Below are 25,717 nucleotides of genomic sequence, written 5' to 3'. Positions count from 1 at the left end.
GTCCCCGCCTGGCTCTTAGTCTAGACCTCCCCGCTCTGTGAGCTGTGGACACAAGGGCCTGGCACAGCCTGACCTCTCCCTCCCCGCCCAAGGCGGGCGTGTCATGGGTTCATCTTGAGATTCAGGCAGCATCTAACTCTTCCTTCTTCTCTCCCTCGCAGTTACCCTGGAGGTCCTAATGCCCCTGCTGGCATGGGCATCCCTCCGCACACCAGGCCGCCCGCTGACTTCACTCAGCCGGCAGCCGCTGCTGCAGCAGCTGCAGTAGCAGCAGCAGCAGCCACGGCCACGGCCACAGCTACGGCCACTGTGGCAGCCTTGCAAGAAACACAGAATAAGGATATAAACCAGTATGGACCGGTAAGGGCCACACGCCAGGCAGACAGCCCCGGGGATCAGAGCTGGGGTGTTGGTGTCTGTGTGCCGAGGGGAGCTGATGGCGTCAGGGTGCACTTAGGTTTTCTTAGAAGCACAAGGAGGGGCGTGTGTTAGGTTGTGGGCCTATCAGTGTGGTTGAGAGTGGTGGGGGTGTGTTTGGGAGCTTGTGTTTGTTCTGTGTGGGTTGGTGGCTCGTGTGTGTCTGTGTATGGGGAACGATGTTCCATGTTGCAGTCTGGGCCTCTACTCACCAAAGAGCAGGCTGTGTCTAAGTAGCCCTGTCACCAGTCTGTCCCCCCCGGTGGCCTGAAGACCAGTGCTCTCCTAGTCATCCCGTCTGTGTATCCTGCCCGGGTCCCAGCTCTGCTCCCCTGACCTTCAGAAGGATGGGGTGGGGTGTGAGGAGAGGGGGAGCCCCCCCGCAGAAATGCAGGACAGGCCTGGAGGTGGGAAGTCCAGGATGGGGACAGCAGGGCAAGTGGGCACAGGTGGGAGCCGAGGCCGCCTCAGACTGCAGATGGAGGGTGTGTGTCCATTGGCTGAGGAGCAAGGGCGGGGCTGGGGCTTCCAGGAAAGGGGCCCTTGCCTCCATCCTTATCCACCTCCATCCTCCCATGCCCCTCCCCACCCCTGCACCCTCTTTCCCGTTCCTTGCCTGCCTCCCTGGAAACGCTGCCTGTGCATTGGAGTGACTGCACCCCACCCCTCGGGCTGCACCTTTCCTGTGCGGCCTGCAGAGGGCAGCAGCGAGCCCACGAGGCCGGTGGTCCTTTGGGACCTGGTCACCAGCTGCAGCCGCACAGGAAAGTGCCCAGCCTCCAGCCCCGAGCCCCCCACCTCCCCCGCCCTTCCTTCCTTCCCTGCACTTTCAATGCATGTGGCATTTTATTCTTTTTTTTTTTTTTTTTTTCTTCTTCTTCTCCCGTTGAAGGTCTGTTCCTCTTTCCAGATGGGTCCCACCCAGGCGTATAACAGCCAATTCATGAACCAGCCCGGGCCTCGGGGGCCTGCCTCCATGGGGGGCAGCATGAACCCCGCAAGCATGGCGGCTGGCATGACGCCCTCGGGGATGAGCGGCCCTCCCATGGGCATGAACCAACCCCGGCCACCCGGCATCAGCCCCTTTGGCACACACGGGCAGCGGATGCCCCAGCAGACCTACCCAGGCCCCCGGCCCCAGTCCCTTCCCATTCAGAGCATAAAGAGGCCATACCCGGGAGAGGTGAGTGTGACAGCTGGCAGCTGGTGGGCAGGGTGGGAGGTGGGGAGGACACGGGTGCTGTGGGTAGTCCCTTGAAAAGGGCATGGATTGACCTTCGGGAAACCTGGACTAGAAGGCAGGATCTTAGGAGTCAGGTGCTCCTGAGGTTGAGGTCAGCTCTGGCGTTTCCCATATAGAAGACCCTGAGCAAGTGACGTCACCTCCTGGAGCCTCCGTTTCTTCTTTTGCAAAAGGCAGTGACGATCCAGCCCACCTCCTGGGGCTGCCTGGGGAGTGAGGGGGGCTGTACGTGAAGCGCCTGGCCCTGGGCCGGCATGGGCGGGCACTTAGCAAGCAGTAGCCGCTGTGAGGATTCTCTTCTGTCTTGGCATGGACACTAGCTGGGCGACTTTGGGTAAGGAACTAAGCCTCCTTGGGTCCACATTCCTCGCACCCACATGAGGACACCTCACACCCAAGAGCGAGAGATGAGACAAAACCCTGTGAAGATCTAAAGGCCGCGCATATGGGAGAAGTGACTGGAAGGCAGACAGCATGTTTCTTGGGGCTCTGTCGGGAGGAAGGCTGCCCGGTGGGGTGCCCAGCCACCTCAGCCGCGAGATCAGTGAAGATCGAAGGAAGCGAACCCACACCTCCTGTCCTCCAGGAACCAAGACTTCAGCAGGAAAGACAAGGTCTAAGCTGGGACTCACAAAGGAATGGTGCACTTGGGGTGTGTGGAATCAGCGTGAGGTCAGGAGAAGGACTTCCTGGAGGGGGTGTCACAGGGCCTTCAGCGAGCACCCAGAAAACGGGCTGGCAGCAAATGGCCTATGTGGGTACCTGGGTAAGGACGTAGTTCACCTGCAGAAGACACAGAGACCCCAGGATCGTGGCCCCTGCACACGCTCCTCGAGAGGCCCACCTTGATTCCTCACCTGGACGGGGCCCTTCCCGAGCATCACCCAGTGCTCTGCTGGCACACACCTCCTCTCAGGTTGGCTTCACCCCGTCGCAGAACTGTGCCTTCTGCTTGGGCTTCCAGTGCGTTTAGAGCCCAGAGACCCTGAGTTCCTTGGAGGTCCATGTACTTCCCCTCAGCATCCACCCTTACTTGGGCTAGAATGCAGCTTGGACACTGACGGGGATGTCCTGGGTCCAAGAGGGGAGATGTCAGGGACGTCCTCAAACACCCAGGAGCCGGGGTCAGGCCCAGACCCCCTCCAGGTGGGCAGCAGCTCAGGGAGAAGCTGGAGAAGGATGGCGGCTCCCGAGGCCCTGGCTGTCCTTGGGGGTGGGGGGCCTTGACCCGTGGGCGTCACTCCCATGCACAGCCCCCACATGAGTTCTGGGCCTTCTCAGCCCCCTCTGTGCTCAGACTCCCGGCGTTCCCTCTGGCTGGGCTGGGAATGCATCTGTAGGCCCAACCTCCGCTGCTGGGACCCAAGGAGGCGATCACAGAAAAGGCAGCAGAATTTCCGGTCATTAGCCTGACGTCAGCCCTGTGACTGTACTGGTGTTAGCTCCCCAGCTCTTACATGTCACAGCAGGGCACACCAGAGGCTCTCAGTTATCTTTACTAAGTCCTCCTCAATAGACTGCTGGGACTACCCAGCTACAAAATGCCCGACGCTGGGCTGTGACACCGGTGGCCACAGACTGCACGTCCTGACCCCGTCTGGGAAGACTGGCCTCACCTCTCAGTACACACTCATAGAACCTCTTAAGTTGTCGGAACCTGGGGGCGGGAGCGGGGCTCAGGTCACCTGGTCCCGCAGAGGGACTAGTGGACAGGCCCCAGCTCCCCTTCCTGTCCTGCAGTGATGTGATGGGAACCTCACCATCACACAGAGCAGCCGCCGTATCGCAACAGTGTGAGCTCCGCAGAGTTCTTCAGCGCGGATGCAAACTTCGCCCTCTTCTGCCGTTTACCCCATGTGTTGAGCGAGTATTAACTGCAGGCCTGTTCTTTGCCAGACACTGAGACACAGCTGTCTCCTGGACCTCTGAGCCTAGAGAGCAAGAGAGAGTTAGTAGACAAGAAGTTTTGCAGATGGGGAAGAAGCACTGACTCTGCGGGATGTAACGGCCTGGGGTGCCCTGCGGGTCACCTGATTGTACAGACAGGGAAGCAACTGGAGGGTGGGAGTGGCTCTCCCAGGACAGCGATCCTGCCCCTCTCTGGAGCTGTTGCTTCCCCCATAGGGGCTGCCTTGTCCCTTCACCAGCCTGGTGCTCCCGACCTCTGCACCAGTAGCCCAAAACTAAACATCAGTGTGTTGTGCTCAGTGTGGGGTACGGGGACAGTGCCTCCCAGGTTCAGCCTCAGAATGCAAGGGCTGGGGATCACCTTTGTGGAAGTGCATCCTGTTGTCTGTCACATACTGAGCACTAGGGGAGACCCAAAGGGGGCTTCAGAATCAAGCACCCTCATGACGGCAAGAGCAAGAGGCTCTGGAAGCACCCCCAAGCTCAGGGGGCATGGAGTTTTGAGAAAGACAGCTTCATGGGGAGGTGGCCCTCGAGCCAGACGGGCCGATGTAATGTCCCTGGATGTCAGGGCAGGAAGGGCCCCCGGCATCATCTGGTTCAGCTGGTCTCCTTTGCGGGTGGACTGGGCATTTTCTGGGTGGGTGGAAAACAGCAGGGGCAGAGGAGAGGAGGTGGGGCGTCCTGGCATCTGGTGGGCAGCTTGGCTTCGAGACACTGATGACCTTTCCCCGCTCCTTTCTCTGCCACCATAGCCCAACTACGGAAACCAGCAATATGGACCAAACAGCCAGTTCCCCACCCAGCCAGGCCAGTACCCCACCCCCAATCCCCCACGGCCGCTCACCTCTCCCAGCTACCCCGGGCAGCGGATGCCCAGCCAGCCGAGCACCGGGCAGTACCCGCCCCCCACAGTCAACATGGGGCAGTATTACAAGGTGAGTCCCGCCACCCCACGGGCCCCTTTCCTCCTTACCGCCTCACCTCCCCACCCCTGCCTGTGTCATCCTGACCCTGGCTGTCCCCTGGGGTCACCAGGGGGCAGGCGGAGATCTCTGGATGTGATCTCATGTGCTCAGAGCTGTGCGTGCAGCGGCCAAAATGACAGACTGGCTTTCCTTGGTTCCTGTTCTCGTGGGGCTCAGATGATGGTTTTCCTTCTCCTTTTACTATTTATAGCACGTACGAGATAATAACAATGAAGGAAATAGATTTTTTTAAGTAAAAGCACCCACCCGGATATATTTACGTTTGATTATAGACTTTGTCCCGCGCGTGTGGGCATCAACCGTGTTGTATAGTTATTACGGTTGTGATTTTGATTCTGTTTCTTTCACTTGAACGCAGCCTGTTACTTATTGCTACAGTCCCCGCGGTTGTCACTTTTCATGGCTGCCTGACATTCTCCTGGGAACCACACCACATTTTACCCTTTCTGTTGGACATCTGGGTTTTTTCTGAGTTTTCCCTTTTGAAATAGTACTATAATGAATGTTTTCAGGCGCGTAGCTCTTTCCTTCTTTGGGATCATGATAAAGTACCTTCTCAGGAGTGAGGAAGACTCTGGAAATATTTTACACTTATTTGCCAATGAATCGCGCCAACTTACATGACTGCCCACCCCTTGGCTTACGTGGGCTTACTATTTTTAGCCCGACTGCAGCACACTAGGTGTTGCTATTTTTATAAACTCGCTCAATTAGTAGCTATGGGCAGAGAGAGGCAGAACACTGACTGTGGTGGTGGTGCGCCCTGCCCCCACTGCACTCCCCACCCCAGCACTGGGCGGGCCTCTTCCGCATCCCCTGTCCTCCTGGAAGGTTTTCGTTTCAGGAGGGAGAGCGGGGTAGCTTTCCTGCCTTCCGTTCACGGCACTGTTTATCTTGCTTTACCAGCCAGAGCAGTTTAATGGACAAAATAACACCTTCTCTGGAAGCAGCTACAGCAGCTACAGCCAAGGGAACGTCAATAGGGTACGTGTCGGTTTCCATCTCGGGAATTAGAACCCACATGCGCTGTGTTAGAGGGGGCCTCACCGTTCCCGCCCCAGCCTTCCTGGACGTTAGTGGGGTCGTCCGCTCCAGGGCCCAGAGATGCTTGGAGGACCTGCATCTCAGATGGGTGGGCCAGGGATGAGTGTGGACCTGGCCAGTCCCGGGAAGAAAACGAGGTGGGGACTGAGAGAGGAAGGGAAGGAGCTCCTGGAGATGCTTCACGCCTGACTCCATCTGGGGACCCCAGTGGGGTGGGGTGGCGATGAAGGACACGGCCTGGAGCCACGATGTGGGCAGCGGGAGACCTGGCATTGTTCCTAGCATGCTTCTTCTCCCAAGATGATATTAGGCGAATTCCCCGTCACCCTGAGCCTGTGTCCTCATTGGTCCAATGGCCTGGGGACCCTACGATCCCCCTCATGCCATGACCCAAGTGAAGGGTGGGGAGAACCTTTCCAGGCCCACCTGTCTTTCCATAGGGGCAGAGGCCTGAGTGTGGCCAGAGTGGAGGAAGGGGCTTTCCTGGGGGGCTCTCCTCCCTCGGGGGAGCAAGGGCCATAGCCCTAGGACCCTGGGGGGGGGGGCGCGTGTCCACAGCCATGGTCCCTCCTTGTGCCTGTGAGCCCATAACCTATATGTGGTTTCTCTTTCCCTCTAGCCTCCCAGGCCGGTTCCTGTGGCGAATTACCCCCACTCACCTGTTCCAGGGAACCCCACGCCCCCCATGACCCCCGGGAGCAGCATCCCCCCATACCTGTCCCCCAGCCAAGACGTTAAACCCCCCTTCCCACCGGACATCAAGCCAAATATGAGCGCTCTGCCACCACCCCCAGGTGAGCGCCCTGCTCTCTCCCAACCTCCTCCCTCCCTCGTCAAGCCAGCTCCACCCGCGTCCAGCACACAGTGTGCCAGGAGCCAGGGGACTTGGAAGTCTGCCTGCCTGCCTCTGGGGGCTGGGCGCGGGGCGTGTGAGAGCAGGCCTCCTTCCACCTGCCCGAGCGGCTGGAGGCTGGGAGGGAAAGCAACTCTCAGCTGTGGCAAAGGGCTGGGAGGAGAAGCCAGCCGGGGCTGCCAGAGCAGGGGGCAGGTGGAGATAGGAGGGGATGCAGAGCGGGGGGATGAGTGGGAAGGGGGAGGCAGGGATGGTCAGGATGGGGTCGGAGGGACCGGAAGAAGCCAGGGGCTGCCTGGTATGCCCTTGAGCACACAGCCCAGCTGCCGTGGCCCTGTTCACACACGCGCCCGGAGCATGCAGCCAAGGGTGCGTGTCGTGTGCCGCCGGGGCGAGGGCCGTGCAGCTCACCTGCTCCTCCCCCACGCAGCCAACCACAATGACGAGCTGCGGCTCACGTTCCCGGTGCGAGACGGCGTGGTGCTGGAGCCCTTCCGCCTGGAGCACAACCTGGCCGTCAGCAACCACGTCTTTCACCTGAGGCCCACAGTCCACCAGACGCTGATGTGGAGGTGAGCGTCAGGGCACAGTACAGCCCGAGCCGGGTGGAGGTGGCCCCAGTGCTGACATTCCTGGGCCCTGGCATCGCCTGAGACACGTGGTAACAGCATCTGCTTGACACCATCACCTGTTGAGCGTTGCTGACTGGGCCCTGCTGTGTGCAAGGCCCGGGGGTGTCAAAGCGAACCTGCGGGTGCCGGGAGACAGACAAATCTGCCTTGGCTTCGTGGCCTGAGGGTAGGGAGCTGCTGTCACCCACCCCAGTCCTGATGAGACAGTGGTCAAGAACAAATTCCCAGAGGAAAACGTGGCTAGCTCAGGCTGGGAAGGAGGATGTTCCAGCAGGGCCCCCGAGTTGGCCCCGAATGTGGCTCATGTGGTCAGAGCCAGGAATATAGAGAGAGGAGCGAGAACAGGACCGGGTCCTTCCTGCAGATAGCGAGCAGCTGGCCACCGGGCGGGGCTGCTGCTCAAACAGTGGGCGCTGGAGTGAGGGGTCTGGAGGCCCCCTGCTGGGCCAGGCTCTATGTTCTGAGCCTCCTATACCTGATCTGTTTTGATCTTATGAGCGGGCATTGCTTGCCCCGTTGACAGTGAGGAAACTGAGGCCAGAGAAGTGATTAGCTTGGGTGAATCCTCGCAGCTAGCAAGGGGCAGAGCTGGGACTCGGGCCCAGGTCTCTCAGACACCAGAACGCATTGGTGTCTCCACCCTCGGTTCCTCCTCCGCGGGCAGGACTCACACTGCCTCGCTGTGTCGGTGACCAAAGGCCTCAGCTGCCCAGTGAGCACCCTGAGGGCACGAAATGTGTCTGAGCTGGGCACGTGCACACACACCACTGTGCGCGCACAGCTGGCCCGTTGCCTGGAGCGGGCCAGAGGCAGCTGGGGTGGGCAGGAGGGCACGGGAGTGCTCTCAGGCAAAAGGGTAGAGGGACCCGCATGCAGGGGCCCTGCTCACCCACTGCTCCTTAGCCGTGAGTACCGTCACCTGCGAGACCTTCTGTGGCTCGGCCACTGGCCCTGCTGGCTTTGTGGGGACCCCTCCGGTGCCGTGTCCTTGGGGCCCACCGCAGGGGTAGGGGGGCGGGAACTGAACCAGTCCACGGGAGCCCAGGGCATAATCAGCCTTCCAGCTGGCCTCGTTGAGTTAGCATCTGTCCGTCTGTCTCTGTCCTGGGGGAACGGGAGGCGTACTTCCGTGCAGGGGACTGAGGCGGATTGTGGCCAGAGCTGTGGGGCTGTGGTTGAACAGTATATGGGAGGCCTGGGGGGAATTTGGGTTGTTGGGATGGGGTTTGATGGGAGGCCTGGGCAGGGGGAACGTCCAGAGTGAGAGAGGAGGAGAGCTCGAGGCGGCTGGGGGAGCCTTCGTGGCTGAGGACAGGGTGCTGAGTGACTCGGTGGGGGGCTCTGGTGAGGGAGGGGTCATGGAGGCCATGGGCAGCCCCCTCGCAGAGCTGCCCTGAGCCTCACCCCGCCCCCAGGTCTGACCTGGAGCTGCAGTTCAAGTGCTACCACCACGAGGACCGGCAGATGAACACCAACTGGCCAGCCTCGGTGCAGGTCAGCGTGAACGCCACGCCCCTCACCATCGAGCGCGGCGACAACAAGACATCCCACAAGCCCCTGCACCTCAAGCACGTGTGCCAGCCGGGCCGCAACACCATCCAGATCACCGTCACCGCCTGCTGCTGCGTGAGTGTGCGGGTGGGGCCTCATCCTCAGCCTCCTCTGGGCCTCAGCTGCGTCAGGGGTCTCCATCCCCCTTCCCCAGGAGTGATCTTTCAGGAGTACCCCAGAAACATGCCACAGTCCCCCGCAGGGCCGTGGGGTGAAATTCAAGCCGCCGTGCTCTGGTCCGAGGCCTGGCCTTTTCTCCTACCGCAGCCTCCATCTGGTCCACACACTCACCTCCCTTTGCTCGTGTAGGTCCTCCTCCCGGACACCATCCCCCGTGCCCACCACCTTCTTCCACTGAGGAAGTTCTGTGTGTCCCTGAAAGCTAGGTTCCGTTCGTGCCTCGTTTGCAAGAAATTTTTATATTCTAATCACTTCTTCTCCTGAGAACCAGCTCCGCCAAGTCTGGAGTTAACTCCTTCCCTTTGTCACCCAACCATGCTGTCTCAGAACTGTGTATGTGTGTCCCCTGACCTGTGACTCGCTGATCTGGGACCACGTCTGAGCCACACTCCTGTCCCCCAAGATCAGGGCCTGACACTCAGGGCTTGTCCGGGGATTTGCAGAGTACCTGCCCCACTCTGCTGGCCTCCCTGGAGAAGAAGGAAGAGCTCTGATCCTGCCCTTATGAGGGTTGGGGCGCCACGACCACCCGGGGATAAGAGTCACAGGACTGGGGATGCTGTCAGAGTGAGGAGCCTGCGGGGGCTTGTTGGGGGTTGCAGTCCTGGAAGGCTTCCTGGAGGAATGAAGACAGGACAACATCTTCTGGCGGGAAGGATGGAGGAGGCATGATGGGGAACAGCGGGGCGAGGGGCAGGAGGGCCAAGGCTAGGAAGTGAGTTTGGCCCGGATTTTGATGCCTTGTGTCCCATAACCACATCCCAGGGGTATATCAGCATCAGAGTCAGCCTTGTTGGCATAGACCGCAGCAGCTGCCCCCGGGTAGTGACCCCGGTCTGGGTCCCCAGCTCGGTCTGGGACACATCCTGGGCCTCAAGGGCTCTCTCCCAGGTCCCAGGGGACCCTCTCCTAACGGGGCATCACCATGGACGTGGGGCCCTTTCCTGCGCTTAGCCTCTGGGGTGAAGGGGGCGGCCTAGGCCTGCGGAGGCCCAGGTGGCAGGCGTGGGGGCCGTGCGGCAGGGACCGAGCCTCTGCTCTTTCTCGGCAGTCCCACCTCTTCGTACTGCAGCTGGTCCACCGGCCCTCCGTGCGCTCCGTGCTGCAAGGCCTCCTCAAGAAGCGGCTCCTGCCCGCAGAGCACTGTATCACGAAAAGTGAGTGGGGGCTCGGGGGCTGGAACCAGACCCCAGTCCCACCACGTTCATTGTCCCCTGGGCCTGGCACCACCGGGCCCTGAGTGTTCCCTGGCACTAGCCCGTGCCCCTCCAATGCCCCTCCTTTGGGGCTGTGGGGATGATCAGATGAGCACACAGTACCGTGAGTACAGCATGTAGGGCAGATTAAAACGAGACGCCGTGGTGCAGGTAGGCCAGGCAGGCTTCCTGGAGGAGGTGATCACCTGGAAGGATGGGAGGAACTGGAAGAGGGGGTTCTTCATCAGGAGAGAAGCACAGGGGTGGATTCCACCTCAACAGCCCAGGCCTAACTCGAGAAGGGGGGACTTGGCTCTGACTCCCAGGTGCAGACACTTGGGGGCCGGGGCGGGGGAAGGGGGTGCACCACGCAGGGAGGTACATCACTGCTCCCCCCTTCAAATGTGCTTCTTCATGTCCTGAGCCCTAGAATCCGGCCAGGCCATTACCACATTTGGAGAATTCAGTGCAAAAGTGCCTGTGGGGCTCTCCCACTGACCCAGAAAGTCAGTGGAGTGCCGGACTGGGTTTCTGCAGGGTTTGCAGAAAGTCCCGCCTTCCTAGTGAAGACAGGGCATGGACTGCAGAGACTGGGGGACTCATGCAGCCACCTCCAGGGGCACTCCACACATGTCACATGGAGAGTGTCATTCCAGAGCACTGGGAGGCCCAGGGCCTCCGGCGTGCTGAGCTCCCTTTTGCCCAGGTGGGGGTGCCCTGCACCTGTTCATGAGACCTCCCTGTGCTGGGGGGCGTGGAGAATCAGAGTGTGTATCAGCCACCTGAAGGAGTGGGGGGTGTGCAGGACAGCCCTGCCCTCCTTATCCACCTGTGCCTCCGCCCTGCAGTCAAGCGGAATTTCAGCAGCGTGGCTGCCTCATCAGGCAACACGACCCTCAATGGGGAAGATGGTGTGGAGCAGACAGCCATCAAGGTGTCTCTGAAGTGCCCCATCACATTCCGGCGCATCCAGCTGCCTGCTCGAGGCCACGATTGCAAGCACGTCCAGGTGAGCAGTCCCAGGGAGAGCGTCCCGGAGTCTGGCTGCGATGGCGAGGAGTAGGCGGGGGGATGGGCAGCAGGGCCTGTCTCTAACCCCGGAAGGATGCCGTGGCCATCAGGAGCTGATTTCACTCACTCGCTCCTGCCATCACTTATCCTCTGAGTATCTTCTCTGTGTGCTCAGAGCTAGGTTCCCAGGGGGCTACAGAGCTGGATTTAGACAGTCCCAGCCCTGGCAGATGTGAGATGCTAGCGGGAAATTCTGCGCATACGGCCACTACGGCTGATAGGGGACCTGAAAGCAGGGACGCCTCTGCCTGGTTCACTGCTGTGTTCCGAGGCCCTGCCCCGAGCAGGTACTCAGGAAGTGGCTGTGGGATGAGTCACTGTCACAGTTTGGGTGGCTAAATGCGGGCAGCCCAGGTGGGTGGGATTCACTGGGTGGGGGCTGCTGTGGGGCCAGGCCAGCCGCACCCTCAGCCCCACCCTCTCACAACTGGCCCCGAGGGCTTCATAGTGGGTCGGGAGCCTCCCAGCCCCGCTAACCCCCATCCCCGGGAAAAAGGGGGCAGCAGAGGTCTGGTCGCTTTATTTGTCTGACGCACACTGATGAACTGGATGGGGTGTGTCCTCCATGCCTGGGCCGGGCCAGGGAGAGGGGCTGTCATGGGGCAGGATCGGTGAGAGGTGGCTGCAGGGGAACCAGGAAGGCTTCTCAGAGGCCATGGGTCATCTGGGGCACAGGGATGGTATGAGGAGGGCTGGGCACAGGTGTGCAGGGATTCCACATGGCCCGAAAGCTGTAAGCACAGCAGAAAATCGGCAAGGTCATCACCCCTCTCAACCCTGGGTCTCTCCATCACCTGTCTCCCTCCCTGGTGGGACGTCTTCATGAGGGTCCCGGAGGCAGTGGCACCTGCATTTAAGAGGTTTCTGAGAGCCCTGCTCTCATCTGTCTGTGTCTCCCGGCCTCCGCAGTGCTTTGATTTGGAGTCGTACCTGCAGCTGAATTGCGAGAGAGGGACCTGGAGGTGTCCTGTGTGCAAGTGAGTGATGCCCACCTCAGCATAAGCTACGTCACCCGGCTCCAGGAGGAGCTGTGGCCCTGCTCTGTGGGGTCCAGCCACCTCCACCTGCCCTAAACACGGATGAGAGAACCCAAGCACAGCAGAGGGGCTCAGATCACGGGGCCTGTGCACAGTCCCTTTGTATCAAGCGGTCACAAGGCTGCCCTCTCCTGTCGGTGCCCCCAAGTAGTAACCAGTTGCAGGGCCCGGGTCTCTTGGACACAGAGGGGAGGAGTGGGCTGTGGCCTCACCCGCTAGGGTCCAGGAACAAAGGCCAAGCCCCCTCTCTCCTTTTCCAGTAAAACCGCTCTGCTCGAGGGCCTGGAGGTAGATCAGTACATGTGGGGCATCCTGAATGCCATCCAACAGTAAGTGGGCCTCCCCACACTAGGGCAGGGGGTGGGGGAGGAGGGGGGGGCGGGATGCTGACCTGAGTTGCATGAGGTGAGTGTGTGATCACCGCTGATACCCGATCCCCCACTGGCCGGCAGACCATCTTCCCACATCCCTCACCTCTCTGCCAATTTAAGGGGTTCTGTACCTGGGGGCAAATGAACTTTCCAGAAAGGACCAAGCTCAGCCAGAGCAGGAAGCTGACATGGCTGCGTCTCGGGTGGAGGCTTTGGGGCCCGCTGCCCCATGCCCAGCCACTTGCTTTTCCTAGTCTCAGTCTCTCCATCTTTCAAAAGTTATAAAAATCCATCACACTTCTGTCCTATGCAGAGCGTGGTGGGAATGGGGCAGAGGGAGCCTGGACGAGGACATCTCAGTGTCTGTCCGAGCTGGAGGCCCTCATGTCCAAAGCCCGGTACCTCAGAGCCTCAGCTCTGCCCCCTTGCTCCCCCCAGCTCCGAGTTTGAAGAGGTCACCATTGACCCCACATGCAGCTGGCGGCCAGTGCCCATCAAGTCGGACCTCCACATTAAGGATGACCCTGACGGCATCCCATCCAAGCGGTTCAAGACCATGAGTCCCAGCCAGATGATCATGCCCAATGTCATGGAGATGATCGCAGCCCTGGGCCCCGGCCCGTCCCCCTATCCACTTCCGCCCCCTCCCGGGGGCACCAACTCCAACGACTACAGCAGCCAAGGTGGGTGATGGCCGACAAGGAGGGAGGGAGAAGCCCCAGCAGGGGCCCAGGATTTCTGGGGTGATGGTGGCAGGTGCAGGGAGGGTGTGGTGTGAAGAGGCAGAGGTAACGCACACCCCCAAAAAACAATACCACGTCGCTGAAATTGGGGGTACAGCGGCCTGTGCAATGCCATCCTCCCCCTCCTCCATCCAGCCAGCCCTGTGGGTCGGCACCCAGCTGGGAAGGCATGAGTGAGGAGCTGCCCCACTGCCCAGCCTCCCGCCTCTCGCACCCCCGCTGCCCAGCCTCCCTCCTGACTCCTGGGTCTCCCTGGTCGGCAGCTGTCGAGCTTAGGGGCTTCAGAGCCTGCTTTGCTGGGGCCACTAAGACCACACCCCTCATGGCGCTCCTGGCCCTCCCACGTTGCCCTCTGACATCTCCATATTGTCCCTATCCCTGCAACTCTCCCACCCTTCCAGAGACGGGGTCCAGGGGCCTGGAGCCACCAGCCTTCGGCCACCAAGGACACTGTCACTGCCCCCTCACTTCCTGCTGCCCAGAGCAAGCTGCACTGCGCTGCCCTCAGTTCCCAGAAAGTACCCTCCCCGCCCCCCAAACACCGGGCATGGCAGCTCCCCGCAGAACCCCTGCTCTTAGGTTCCTGGGGCTCCTGGATGATTAAAGGCCCAGAGAGGTTAGCCTACCTAGCCAGAGTCCCACAGCATGCTGAGTGCCCCAGCTTTCCAGTGTGCTGGTCCTCTGAGCTCTCACCGCGGCCACGTGGTGGAGGAAGCAGCGGCTTGGGAGGCCAGACGGCTGGCTCTGAGGGTGTCCTCTTGAACCTGGCACAGACTCCGACCTCCCCCTCTGGGCCTGGGTGGTCCCAGGGATGAAGGGCAGCCTCATGGGGGCTGTGGGTGAGCAGGTCTGGGGGGCTCGCTCAGCAGATCCTGTGGAAAGTTCAGACTCGGGCCTCATTCCATGTGTCCCGCTGCAAGAGCCCGACCACCCTTTCCTCCGACTCTAGCCCTGCTTGTGGCTGTACACCGGCACATGCCCTGGGGTACTAAGGCCCGCAGGAGAAAGCTGCATCGCTGCCCCGCTGTACGGCCCTGAGGTCTACGGCTGCAGGAGCCGACTCTAGCCTGGCAGGAGGGTGGGCCTTGCTTCCTCCTTTACACTGAGTTTTACTGAGTTTCCTGGGGTGGCCGTCTTCCCTCTGGGTCACAACCCTCCCCATCTCGTTCCCTCCCCAGGCAACAGCTACCAGGGCCATGGCAACTTTGACTTCCCCCACGGGAACCCCGGTGGGACGTCCATGAACGACTTCATGCACGGGCCCCCCCAGCTCTCCCACCCCCCGGACATGCCCAACAACATGGCCGCCCTTGAGAAGCCCCTCAGTCACCCCATGCAGGAGACTGTGAGTACCTCTTCCTCGCCGCTGACCGTCCACCTCCCCGGTGCCCCCAGCCCCAGTGTGGGGCTGACGGGGACAGAGGGCTCCCCTGGGCCTTTCTGATGTTTGCCTAGTTCCCTACCAGGCAAAGGAGAGAACTGAGAGTTGAGTCTCGGGACGCAGCAGGGCGTGGGAGCCCTGACTGAGGCGGGGTCGTGGCCCATCAGTGTCCTTGGATTTGGCCGTCTCACCCAGGACAGCAGATTCTCAGATGGGGGAAGCTTCAAGCTCTTACCTGCACACACGTTGCATGCATATGCACACATGCAGATGCCTGCACACCCCCTACATACAGGCCCACACACCCCCCATACACCCGGCACACATCCTGTATGCACGCACACACACACACACACACACACACACAGCCCCATCCCCTTTCTCCCCCTCTTACACACACTGTTATGCTGACTTACTTCATCCAGCCATCTAGAATTTAGTCCCAGACCCAGGCACTTATTCTGCAGGGCTCTGAATCTTCGAGGTATCGCCTCCTTCTGCAAAAAGAAACATTAGGATTTCTACTTATCCCAAGAGTATTCCCTTCTTGTCCTGTTTCACGTATTAACGCACACTGTATCGCTGAGAAAGCCCCTTCAGGTGAGGTGGCCTGTGCTGCCCAGAGGCCTTCCCTTCCTGTGGCGCCGACAGCAGTGGTGGGAGGCCTGGCTGCCTCCCGAGTCCTTATCTAGGCAGCGATGGAGGATTGCCCTTGATCTAGCAGACGTTTTCTGAGCCTGGTCTCCCGGCCGTGCCTTGTACCAGGTGTAAGCAAGACAGACACAGGCCTCAAGCGAATGGAGCAAAAGTTCTGGCAGTGCCTGGATGGAGGAAGAACACTTGGGGTTTTGAGGAAACTGAGGGCCTGGCCGTGGGTCCTGGGCCACAGCAGCCAGAAAGAAGGGTCCAGGGGTCTTGCCAATGCCTGGCAGTGGAGTTGGGCCTACACCCGAAGGTACCTCTCCAAGCTCTCCCAGTCTCCATCATGTGGCCTGGAAGGAAGGGGCCTGTGGATTGTGCTGTGTTACCCACAGCTGACATGGAGTTGGGAAACATCCAGCACTGGGCCAGGGACTGTCCTGGGCACCAGAGCCACCAGTTCTCAGCAGGAGTGACTATTAGCCAGAAGGACTCTAAATGAGGGGCACTGCAGCAGCCTTCCTGCAGGAACCCAGAATGCCAGGTTGGAAATAGCTGCTTTCACCAGCCTTCTGCCATGTTTGCACAAGTTACTTTCTGCCCCATGGGGCTTCCACTTTCAGAGGGCGTCTCTCCTGGCCCCCTTCCCCAGCCCTGCTCCCCAGGATGTCAGCCTTCCATGTCGAGGAATCACCCAGATCACACCCCTGCTCCACGTTGATCTGGCACCTTCTGTCTCCTCACAGTTCCCAGCACTGGAAGATGGCAGCAGGGGTGCTGTGTGCTTTCTGCGTCCAACAAGGCATTCTCCTGCCCTGTCAGCCCTGCCACCAGGGTCCTCGCAGAGGGACTTAAGCCCTTGAGTTGACTTCACAGCCCCCCCAGGAAGCTTTTCAGATATGCACTGTCCTTGTCCGTTTCTGGGCTTTTGTTAGATGAGAACCGGACCCAGAGGTACAGCTGTGCAAGGTGGTGTGGTGCAGTCACAGGTCAACAACCCACCTGCCCAACCAGAGCAGCCTGACCCGGCTGAGCACGAGGCCAGGAAGGATTCCCAGGCGCACGGACTGGTGGGAGGGCTCCAGCCAGGTGCTGGCCCACCCAAGGCTCTCCCGTGCCAGGTGGGAGGTTGACAGGTGTGTCGGCAGGTCCCAGAGAGCACTTGCCCCTCCAGGTTCTGAGATAATCCAGCAAGATGTCAGGGCCGAGGGCGTTAGTTGTGTCAGCAGATCTGGGGGCTGTCTGTCTGGGGCTGGGCTGCTCCAGGAGTGTGGAGCCCCTCCCTGCCCCCTACTTCCCAGAATGGTCGCTACAGAGCGTCACAGGCTGGCCTCGCCGACAGCTATGAGGGCTGTCCTGCCGCTTCTGGTTCTTCTTACTTTGTGTGCACCCCACAAGTGGTTCCCCCAGGGTCAGCAGCCTTCATGTCACATGGTCATCCCTCGTTCTCAAGGCCCGGGCTGGAGGGGCACTGTGCTGCAGAGGGCCGCCTGGACCGTGGGCAGGGGCCAGCCCACAGCAAGGCTTGGGGAGCAGCTTTTAGGAGAAACAGGAAGAGGAACTGGTGTCTGGAGAAGATCAGGGATGGTGTCACTGCCGTTTGCAAACCCACGAAAGAAGTGTCAGTGTTTCTGTGTGGCCCAGAAGACAGGGCTGGGAGGAGGGTAGTGACCAGGGAGACATTTAGTCACCTGGCTGCCCATTCCAAGTGAGAGGCCTGGCCAGTCAGTGAGCTCCCTTCATTCGCAGAGTGTGAGGGGGGCCCGGGGACCGTTGGAGATGCCGTGGGTGGGGCCCCGGACTTAGACTTGGCCTTTCACTCCGAGACCTGAACTCTGAAGGCAGGGTGGCTTGAGGCAGCAAACAGACCTACAGGGGAAGTTTAAGTCCCACCCACCCGTGTCCCCTGCCCACCCATAGCCCCGACGGTTCAGGACACGCGCAGGGCGCGGGGGGGCGCCTAGGTTATCTACGAGAGAAGCACGCCTGTTGCTGCCTAGGTGGGTGGCCTGCAGGAAGGTCTGGCAGGACTCAGAAGCCCCAGGTCGCCTCCTTTACTTTGGGCTCAGCTCCGTCCTACCCCGGGACAGCAGGCAGAGCTTACACCGAGGCCCCGCTGCCCCCGGAGCCGGCGTGCCTCGTGTCGCCCCCAGGCCAGGGCCCGCGTGGAGGCGCAGACCCCCGTGAGCTGCACGCCTGCCCCATGCTGTCGTCCGTGTCTGCTCCCCGCCGCCCCGGCTCGGGCCTGCACCACGCCGCCAGCAGCACTCCCGCCCGCCTCCCTGCTCCCCGGAAACATGCCCATTTCGCTTCTCCATCCTGCCCTTGCTGTTGTTCATTGTGCTGGTGTCCGGGCTAGGGAGACAGAGGGGCTCCCAGGGGCCTGGGCCCCGATCTCAGGGTCTCTGCTAGTCTCAGAGCCCCTGGCCGCCTCCCTCCCTGCCCCACGTGGCTTCAGCCCCCCTGACTGGCGGTTTTGGGGGGAGGATTTGTTTGCTTGTTTGTTTGTTTCTCTGCAGAAAAAAAAAAAAAAGCATTCAGCTTTGTAGAGGGGTGGCTTTGTTTTGGGGGTTTCGTTATTTTCCTGGTTTTGTTTGGTTTTCATTTCTCCAGGCATCTCGTCGCTGTACCTCGTCACCTCACCTTTCTTTTTCCTGCTCTCTCCTCCTCCACAGATGCCACATGCTGGCAGTTCTGACCAGCCCCATCCCTCCATGCAACAAGGTTTGCACGTCCCACACCCCAGCAGCCAGTCAGGGCCTCCATTACATCACAGTGGGGCTCCTCCTCCTTCCCAGCCTCCCCGGCAACCGCCACAGGCCGCTCCCGGCAACCATCCACACAGTGACCTGACCTTTAACCCCTCCTCAGCCTTAGAGGGTCAGGCCGGAGCGCAGGGAGCGTCCGACATGCCGGAGCCTTCGCTGGATGTAAGTTGGGGTCACCACGTGTCTTGGCCTGGGGCCGGGACTGCCCGAGAGCAGGGGCGGGTGTCGAGGGCCCGAGGCCCGGGGTGGAGGAGAGGTACAGCGGTGAGGAGCGGGTGGGCGGGCGGAGGGTGGGCCCCGCCAACCTGCCTCCCCTGTGGCTCCAGGACCGGGGAACCCCACAGTGGGCAAGCCTCAGCGAGGGTGCCACACCCCTTGCCCCACCCTGCTGGCCCCGCCCCCGTCCCGTTGGCCACAGTCCTGCCGCCCGGCCCTGCCCTCCCTCCCCCAGGCCCTCACAGAGTCCCTCTGGGCCGGTCCTGGAGGCAGCACAGGAGGGTCCCTCCCCCCCCTTCTTCCCACCTCCCGTTCCCCGACATCGGCTTGCCATCGCTGCATCTGCCGCTCTCTGGCCCAAGGCAGGGGAGGGGCTGGAGGGACAGGTCCCTCTGTCTGTCTCGCTGGTGTGTGTCTCCAGTTTCTAGTCTGTGTGTTGTCCATGCCCTGTGCTTTTGCTCACTCCATCGCTCACTCTGAGAGGCCCCCACGTGGGGTGACAGAAGGCTCGGCCTCGGGTCACACTGGGGGGCGGGGGCGGGGGGCGTCGTGTGACTGAGGCAGAAGCGGGCAGCTGAGATTCAGGGATCACCCCCCTTGAGAACTGAATGGTCTGGAAGGTGGGCAAGGGGGACACTGAATGATGGGTGTTGGGTAGCTGGGCAGGGCTGTCAGCGAGGGACACGGCCCTTGCCCCGCCCACCCCTCGCCCCCAGGCTCTAGATTCCCAGAGAGGAGGCCTGCCCTCTCCTTGGTCACGTCCCAGCCCCAGCAAGAGTCCCCCTTGGCCCCAGCAAGAGTCTCTGGTGAACCGGATTCACTCAGCTTTGGCGCCATCTTGGATTCTTGCCCGACTCTCCTCCCCAGGCCAGGGCAGGTGCTTCTAGATTGATGAGGTCCCCTGTGTGACCGAAAGAGTCCAAGGACCTCACAGTAGAGGGTAGGGACGGTCTGTAGCCTCTTCCCGGAGTCTACAGGGAAGAGCAGTGCTGCCCAGCTAGCCGTGGGCTCAGCAAGGAGCCGGGAGCTCTTGGGGGAGGTGTGGGGTGCTGGGAGCCGCAGAGACCCGCCAGCCTTACATGCAAAGCCACATGGCTTCTCCTGGGAGGCATGAGTGACCCCCAGCCCCTTGTGGCAGGGTCTCAGGAACACTGTGCGTGAGGAGCCTTCCCAGCTGGTGGGCCGAGGGCTCCACTTTTCCAGACTTGAAATAAGCACGGGTGTGCCCCAGACTAGCACGGTGGCCTGGATGCATCCGGGGACCACCGGCACTGTTAGTTTCCCCTGTTTGGACCAGGACCCCAGGAGGCAGGTAGAAGGCAAGCGAACAGGCCCGAGGGTGCCCTGCTTCCTCACCCTGGGCCGGCCCAGCCTTCAGCCGACACCTCATCTGAGCTTCTGTACTTCTTTTCCAGCTCCTTCCAGAACTCACAAACCCTGATGAGCTCCTCTCGTACCTGGATCCCCCCGACCTGCCGAGCAATAGTAATGATGACCTCCTGTCTCTCTTTGAGAACAACTGAAGCCCACCCCTCCGTCGGGGCCACCCCTCCCCACGCGGCCTCCTTCCCCATCTGCCCCACACACTTTCCCGCCGGGAGCCCGTGCCCTCGGACCGCCCCTGCTGCGGCCTTCAGAGCCTAGGGGCGGGAGGGTGCACTGTGAAGGCGGTGCAGGTCTGGAGCCCACGCCCAGAGCAGGCCCCAAAGATGACCCTCGAGACAGGGCGCTGGCCCGGGGAGGGGGCACACACTGACGGCGGCTTCCAGATGACCCTCCAGTGCCCCCCAGGTTCTTCCAGTTTCTAAACTGTAACCCAGCCTCCCTGCTTCCCGGCCCAGAGCCGCCTCCACGTGACTGTGAACCTGAGGGAGGGGCCCCCGTATCCCAGCGGCCCCGAGCCTTGGAGGAGCAGCAGAGGTTGGTGGCAGTGAGAGCGGCCTGCCCACCACCACTACCACCCACCACAGAAAAGCACAAACCTCTGGGAAAGAGAACTCTTAGGGGCCAAGGTTATCGCTTTGACCCCAGACCTCTAAGCCAGGATACCCTGTAAACACTCTCAGAGAGCAGAGAAAAAAAAGACAAGCGTCTGTGTTTGGGAGAGGGTGAGCCATTCCTGCTTGGGGACCGGTGGAAAAGGGAGTCAAGGCCTCCGCAGAGCCAGGATGGCTCCGCAACCTCTGACTCAGGCCAGGGCCCAGCCTTAGTGGGGCCAGAGCGAGAAAGAATCCAGCTGAAGTTATTGTGCCCTTAATTGGGGAAGGGGGGAGTGCCGCCAGCCGGATTTGGAGTCCAACAGAAATGGCCAACTACAGCTTTGCTCCAAGCCACCCCCTGTTCTTAAACGACAGCATCTTAAAGCCGCAAAGTCATCTGGGGAAAAGGAACACTGGACTTGGACAGCAAGCGACCCATTTCTCTCCATGCGTCCTGTTTCCTTCCTCTGCTCCCCCCTCGCCCACCTCTCCAAGACTGTTACGTGGGACACCCACTTCCCTCTGTCCCGGTGCCCCTATGTCTTACCCAGACAGCCTGGTGAGTGGTGGAAAGGCAGGGGATGCAGGGGCTCAGCAGCAGGAACCCCGGGCATCACTGTCTCTCTCCGGCTCCTCTGTCTGGTCTGGCCTGTCCCTGTGCTCGAGGCCGCCCCCGGCTCCAGCCCAGTCTGTCGCCGCGTGTGCCAGGATGTGCCCTCGAGCGTCGCGTGGTGTTTCTGTGGCTGTCTCAGACCCCGCGCTTGGCTGCCAGCCTCTCCTTCCCTCCGTGTCCCTCCGGCCTCGAAAGCTCACCCCACACTCCTGCTCCAGCAGAAGCAGCCTCTGGTTTTCCCTCTGCGCTTCGCTCCATCCAGCTAACTGCTCGCTCTCGGAGTCTCCCGGGTAGCTTCTTGTGAGTCCGTTTTGTTCCAGGCTCCCTTGTGCTCCCCGAGCCTCATGGCCGGTGATGCTGGGCCGTTGGGTCACTTGCGTCCCCTCTGTAAATTCATCGCGCCCCTCCCCTGCTGCTGCCCGAGGCCCTCACCTGCTCCCCCGTCCGCTGTCTGTGTTCTCAGTCTCCGTCTCCCTCTCTGTTGGGGGTTGGGGGAACACCCCCAGCACTCCTCTGGATGTGACCGGAACGTTGGCCCCAGCTGTTGACTTCCAGTCGCTGTACCAGACGGCCCGGCACAAGGTTTTCTGTAGGAAAGCTGCCATCGTCCCATCCCCACCCCTTTTCCTTTGTCCCGTTGTCAGAGGTTTTTTCAAACAGCGTGGTGTTCCGTATACAAATCAATTATTTTAAGAATTGCTTTTGTAAATATCTTTGTGAATATTTTAGTATTGTCTTTGATAATATTCAACATTTTCATGACCTGGTTATAGCCTTTGCTGGTGTTTTTAAAATACCTTGACTCAACGACAAAGACCGAGTCCCTTTTTTAAGAAAAACAACAAACAAAAACAAAAAAGCAACCAGGGCCATTTGTACAGAAGAAGGGACTGAGAGCATGGGTGGCTGTACAGTGAGTTAGAAGACCCGGCCACCCGCCGTTTGGAGCCATCCCCAGTTGGCTGGTGGGGACAAGACGACGCCAGGTAGCATGTGGCCGTCTCTGCCCAGTGGCCAGTAGCCCCAGCTGTGTCAGGCCATCTGGGAATGTTCTGCCCCAGACAGATTTACAGATGCCTTCCTTAGAAGTTCCCACTTCCTGCTGTGCAACTCTTTCTCAGAAAGGCCTGGGGTCCGTTCTGGTGGTTATCAGGGTGTCCCCCTCTGCTCACTGACCTATCCACAGCTTTCTAGCACAGAGGGTCAATCTGTTCCCCACAGCCCAGGCTCCAGGCACCTGCCTTGGCCATCTCTGAGGAAGCCATGGGCTCGGCACCTGAGGCAGGTTTCCTGGGTCCCCTCCCAAGCGAGCCTCCACCAGCAAGTTCAGCAAAGAGCTTTCCAGAACCGTGGCGCCTGCAGCCCGCGCTCTGGGCGTGTCCTCCAGAGCGGCTCTGGAGCCAGGTCGGGGGGTGGGGGGAGGCATCAAGGCGTCCGGGGCTGTAGCGAGCCCCAGTTGGTGACACATTCAGGTGATGACAGCCTCCCCGAGCAGGGGCGGTTCTGAACTCTGGGGAGATGCTTCCCTGATCCTTTCGGATGACTACTTGGAGCCATAAGTAACCTCAGCAAAAACAAAGCCTCAGCAAAGCCACTTCTCCATGACGAGCATCCACCCAGCCCATAGGCATGTTTCTGTCTCCACTCCACAGAACGGACAGGGCGCTGGCGGGCAGGTGGGAAGGCCCAAGTACAAGCAATCAGCCCCATCTTCTTGGTTTGAAGCTTTACCCATGTATCATGTTCCTGTAGCCATTTTTATTTTTTAAGAAACTTCTAATACTTTCTCCGTAACGGAAGCCCTGAACCCCCAGAGAGCTACACGTCTGCTCCCTCGGCCTGACCCATCCAGACAGGGCGACGTGGGCAGCAGCCACTCAAGGGACGTGTGTACATATGTAAATGAGAAATAGAGACATGTTAACAGATGCATTCATTTCCCTCGGAATGTGTATTGTTTTTATTTTCCGGAACAAAACAAAAAAAAAGGCTTGGAACTCCATCTTCACGTGGAAAAACTAGATCCTGTCTGTTAGCGTCTGTGAGGTCTCTCTCCGCATCTGTCTCACTCATGTAATATACTCTGACTCTGTGTAGAAAGGAGTTTCTTTTGTTCCGTTTTGTTTTTATTCTACCTACATGTACTACTTAGCTTCAGTGTACTAGTCCTGCCACCTGTGTATTTTTAGGGTGCTATGGAAATAATGAAAAGAAACGAGGATTTCAGAAGAAAATTGTAACCAAATTCATACTTTGTATAATTTTTGATATCATGATCGCAGGTGATTTCACACGTACACACACATGAACACACCCACCGTGCAGCCTGAAGTAACTCCCACTGCGACCGTCATCGTCTCTGTACATCTCTGTACAATGCAATCATTTCATACTTTGAACTGGTCAGAAAACTAATTGTGATTTCTAGTCTTGCAAAGCTGTATGTAGTTAGATGATGTGACAACCTCTAATATTTATCTAATAAATATGTATTCAGATGAAACCTGTATATTAGGTGTTCATGTGGTTCTTTTGTATTTAAAGATCAAATTATTGGACTCTTGCTAGACATTTCTATACTCTGTTGTAACACTGAGGTATCTCATTTGCCCATGTTAATTTTTTTCTAAATAAATGGACGAAAACGAAGGTTCGGCCAACTAGCGATTTTGTGAATGTTAAGGGGCGGTTTGGGTGTTTTCTGATTTTGCTTTTTAGCACCACCCCTGCCCGATCACCCTGCAAAACAAAACAGAACAAAAACTATGCAGTCAGGTGCTTCGGGTGCTAAGATGGAGGAGCCCCTGACACAGGGGTCCCGGAAGTGGCCCTGGAACCTGGCTCAGGTCAATGTTCAGAGCCCAGTGTCCTCACCTCCTGGTGGACCCCGTCTCCAGCAGGCCCTGGTCCTGGAGAGGGGGCCCTGAATGGTGCCAGGCCCTCTATGGGGTGCTGGACACTCAGACCCAGTGCAACTCGGGGCGGGTGTACGATGCTGGCCGGGCTCAGATGGCGAGCCCTTGTGGATTCTCTGGGCTTAGGAACAGGTACCTTGTCAAGTTAATACAGACGCTTTCCTGTTGGCCACCTCTCTCTGGCCACCCCACTTCTCAGCACCCCTGCCCCCCTCCCCTTGAAGGGGACCTTGGGTCTCCTCTTGCCCATGACTGCAATTTACATAGGTTGCTTTGCTACAGCCCCTGGCCAGGCTCTGGTTCTAACTGTCTTTACAGCCTCAGGCACACAAACGACTGCCCTTCCTTGTCCCCTCCTGAACTTTGGGGAAGTGAATATGATTCTCAGGGCCCAGCAGCCAACCACTGTCCCCCCCACCCCTTTACTCAGCTCTGGCCTCGGGCCATAGGACATAAGCAAATGTGGCTGTCATAGCCTTCCCTCCACACGGACCGGGTAAGGACAAGTCCAAAGAAGGAAGTGGGGTCTGGCAGGCACCCCAAAATATATCCCCTGGAATATGTGCGTGTGGCGAGGGGAGCAGGGTGTCATCAGCCACGGGACGGCCCATGGAGAATAGGGGGCCTTCTCTGGGGTGGCCAGTTTCTCTTCCTGGGGGGAGGTGGAAGGGGAGGGGAGAAGGAGAATTTACATTAAAAATGGAATCTCGTGGCCACTGCCTTCTGCCAGCAAGAGGTGTTTTCTCTGAGAACAGACACTCCTGGAAGAGGGCTGCGTAGCATCAATGACGGTTTCCCAAAGGGGCCCCCAGCTCCCCACTGCCTTGGAGCAATGCTTCCCTGTGGCCTCACTGAGTGGCCCATGAAATCAGTTTGGTGGGTTGTGACCAGCACTTTTTAAAGAAATAGATGAGAATAAAGTAGAAAACATCAAGAGCACCCTACAAAGTAAGGGTGAGGATTATATCGTGGAACTTGTGTTGCAGTTGTGTGTGTGAGTCTGCTGAATCATGATGTAAAATTAATTCTTATTTGTGGGTTGTGGTTAAAAGCAGAAAGCTTGAATGCCATTGCCTTAAAGGCAGGAAGTGAGCAGGGGTGGAGAGGGAGAGGCAGGGCCGTATCTCCCCTAAATTCACGATAAAACGCAAACCTTCCTGCTATTCTAGCTTCAGAACCTGAAGCCAGGGATACAGCTGAATACAGGCCGCCTAGCAAGGCTGCGTGGAGACCCGCCCATTCCATCCCACTAACTCCTCCTGAGACCAGCTACTTCCTTCTGTGGGCCTAGAATGAGAAAAGCCCGTGGGAAAAGCCCAGCAAGGGCCTGGCTCAAGGCGGCTTGGAGCTCAGCCTCCTGCCACTGCCCCCTCTGCCCTCCGCTGTCCTCCCTCCCTCCCTCCCCTCACTCGGACCATGCAGCACATGCTCCAGCCCATGGGTCTTGGGTTTCCGTTCTTCCCAACCCAGCCTGCAAAGCCCTCACCCTGAATCCAATGACTGTCCTGCCACAAAAGGCCACAGGATGCTGACAGGAAAAGTTATTCCGCCTGCAGGTGGCTGCCACGGCAAATTAGGGTCTCCCGCCTCACTGAGGCCTCAGGGCAGGGTGTCTCCACCTGTCCGCCCATTTCCCTCTTCCTCTGTTCCAGCAGCCTGCTCCACGACGCCCACCTTGCTCTAAGCAGGCTACACCCCCATCACACACACCCCCACTAACTTTCCCCCACCCACAAACCTACCTCCATCCTGCCCTGGCCTTATCTTCTTCCGCCCAGGCCCAGAGGATGTGGTGTCCCTTCCCCAGTCAGGGACAGCCCCTCCCCAGCCCCTGACACCATCACCTCCTTCTCTTCTGGGAGGGATTTCAGCCCCTTCCCTTTACCCTCCCCCACCCCCTTCCGCAGGCCTGGAGCTTTGGGCCTCGGGTCTAAGAGCCGCCTCCACACCCTTTGCTGTCCAGCCTCTCTC

At 59.5% G+C, this 25,717-nt stretch overlaps 1 protein-coding gene across 1 annotated transcript in view; it reads left to right on the top strand.

Moving 5' to 3' along the window:
• Positions 1-23,340, top strand: part of ZMIZ1 (zinc finger MIZ-type containing 1) — a 165,767-nt gene extending 142,427 nt beyond the window's left edge. Inside the window, exons 9-23 of the mRNA XM_060034711.1 lie at positions 162-360; positions 1,328-1,600; positions 4,324-4,506; positions 5,464-5,541; positions 6,221-6,395; positions 6,885-7,026; positions 8,502-8,712; positions 9,869-9,974; positions 10,862-11,022; positions 11,994-12,061; positions 12,382-12,450; positions 12,931-13,175; positions 14,414-14,580; positions 17,931-18,185; positions 19,655-23,340. Of these exons, the coding sequence (XP_059890694.1) occupies positions 162-360; positions 1,328-1,600; positions 4,324-4,506; positions 5,464-5,541; positions 6,221-6,395; positions 6,885-7,026; positions 8,502-8,712; positions 9,869-9,974; positions 10,862-11,022; positions 11,994-12,061; positions 12,382-12,450; positions 12,931-13,175; positions 14,414-14,580; positions 17,931-18,185; positions 19,655-19,762 (2,440 nt within the window). The 3' untranslated portion in view covers positions 19,763-23,340. The remainder of the gene's footprint in view (positions 1-161; positions 361-1,327; positions 1,601-4,323; positions 4,507-5,463; positions 5,542-6,220; positions 6,396-6,884; positions 7,027-8,501; positions 8,713-9,868; positions 9,975-10,861; positions 11,023-11,993; positions 12,062-12,381; positions 12,451-12,930; positions 13,176-14,413; positions 14,581-17,930; positions 18,186-19,654) is intronic.
• The last annotated feature ends 2,377 nt before the right edge of the window (positions 23,341-25,717 follow it).

This window comes from Delphinus delphis, chromosome 16, assembly GCF_949987515.2.
Source record: "Delphinus delphis chromosome 16, mDelDel1.2, whole genome shotgun sequence".
In the NCBI taxonomy this organism is placed as follows: domain Eukaryota; kingdom Metazoa; phylum Chordata; class Mammalia; order Artiodactyla; family Delphinidae; genus Delphinus; species Delphinus delphis.
Note: the sequence above shows the minus strand (reverse complement) of the source record. Positions and strands in the feature narration are given on the sequence as shown.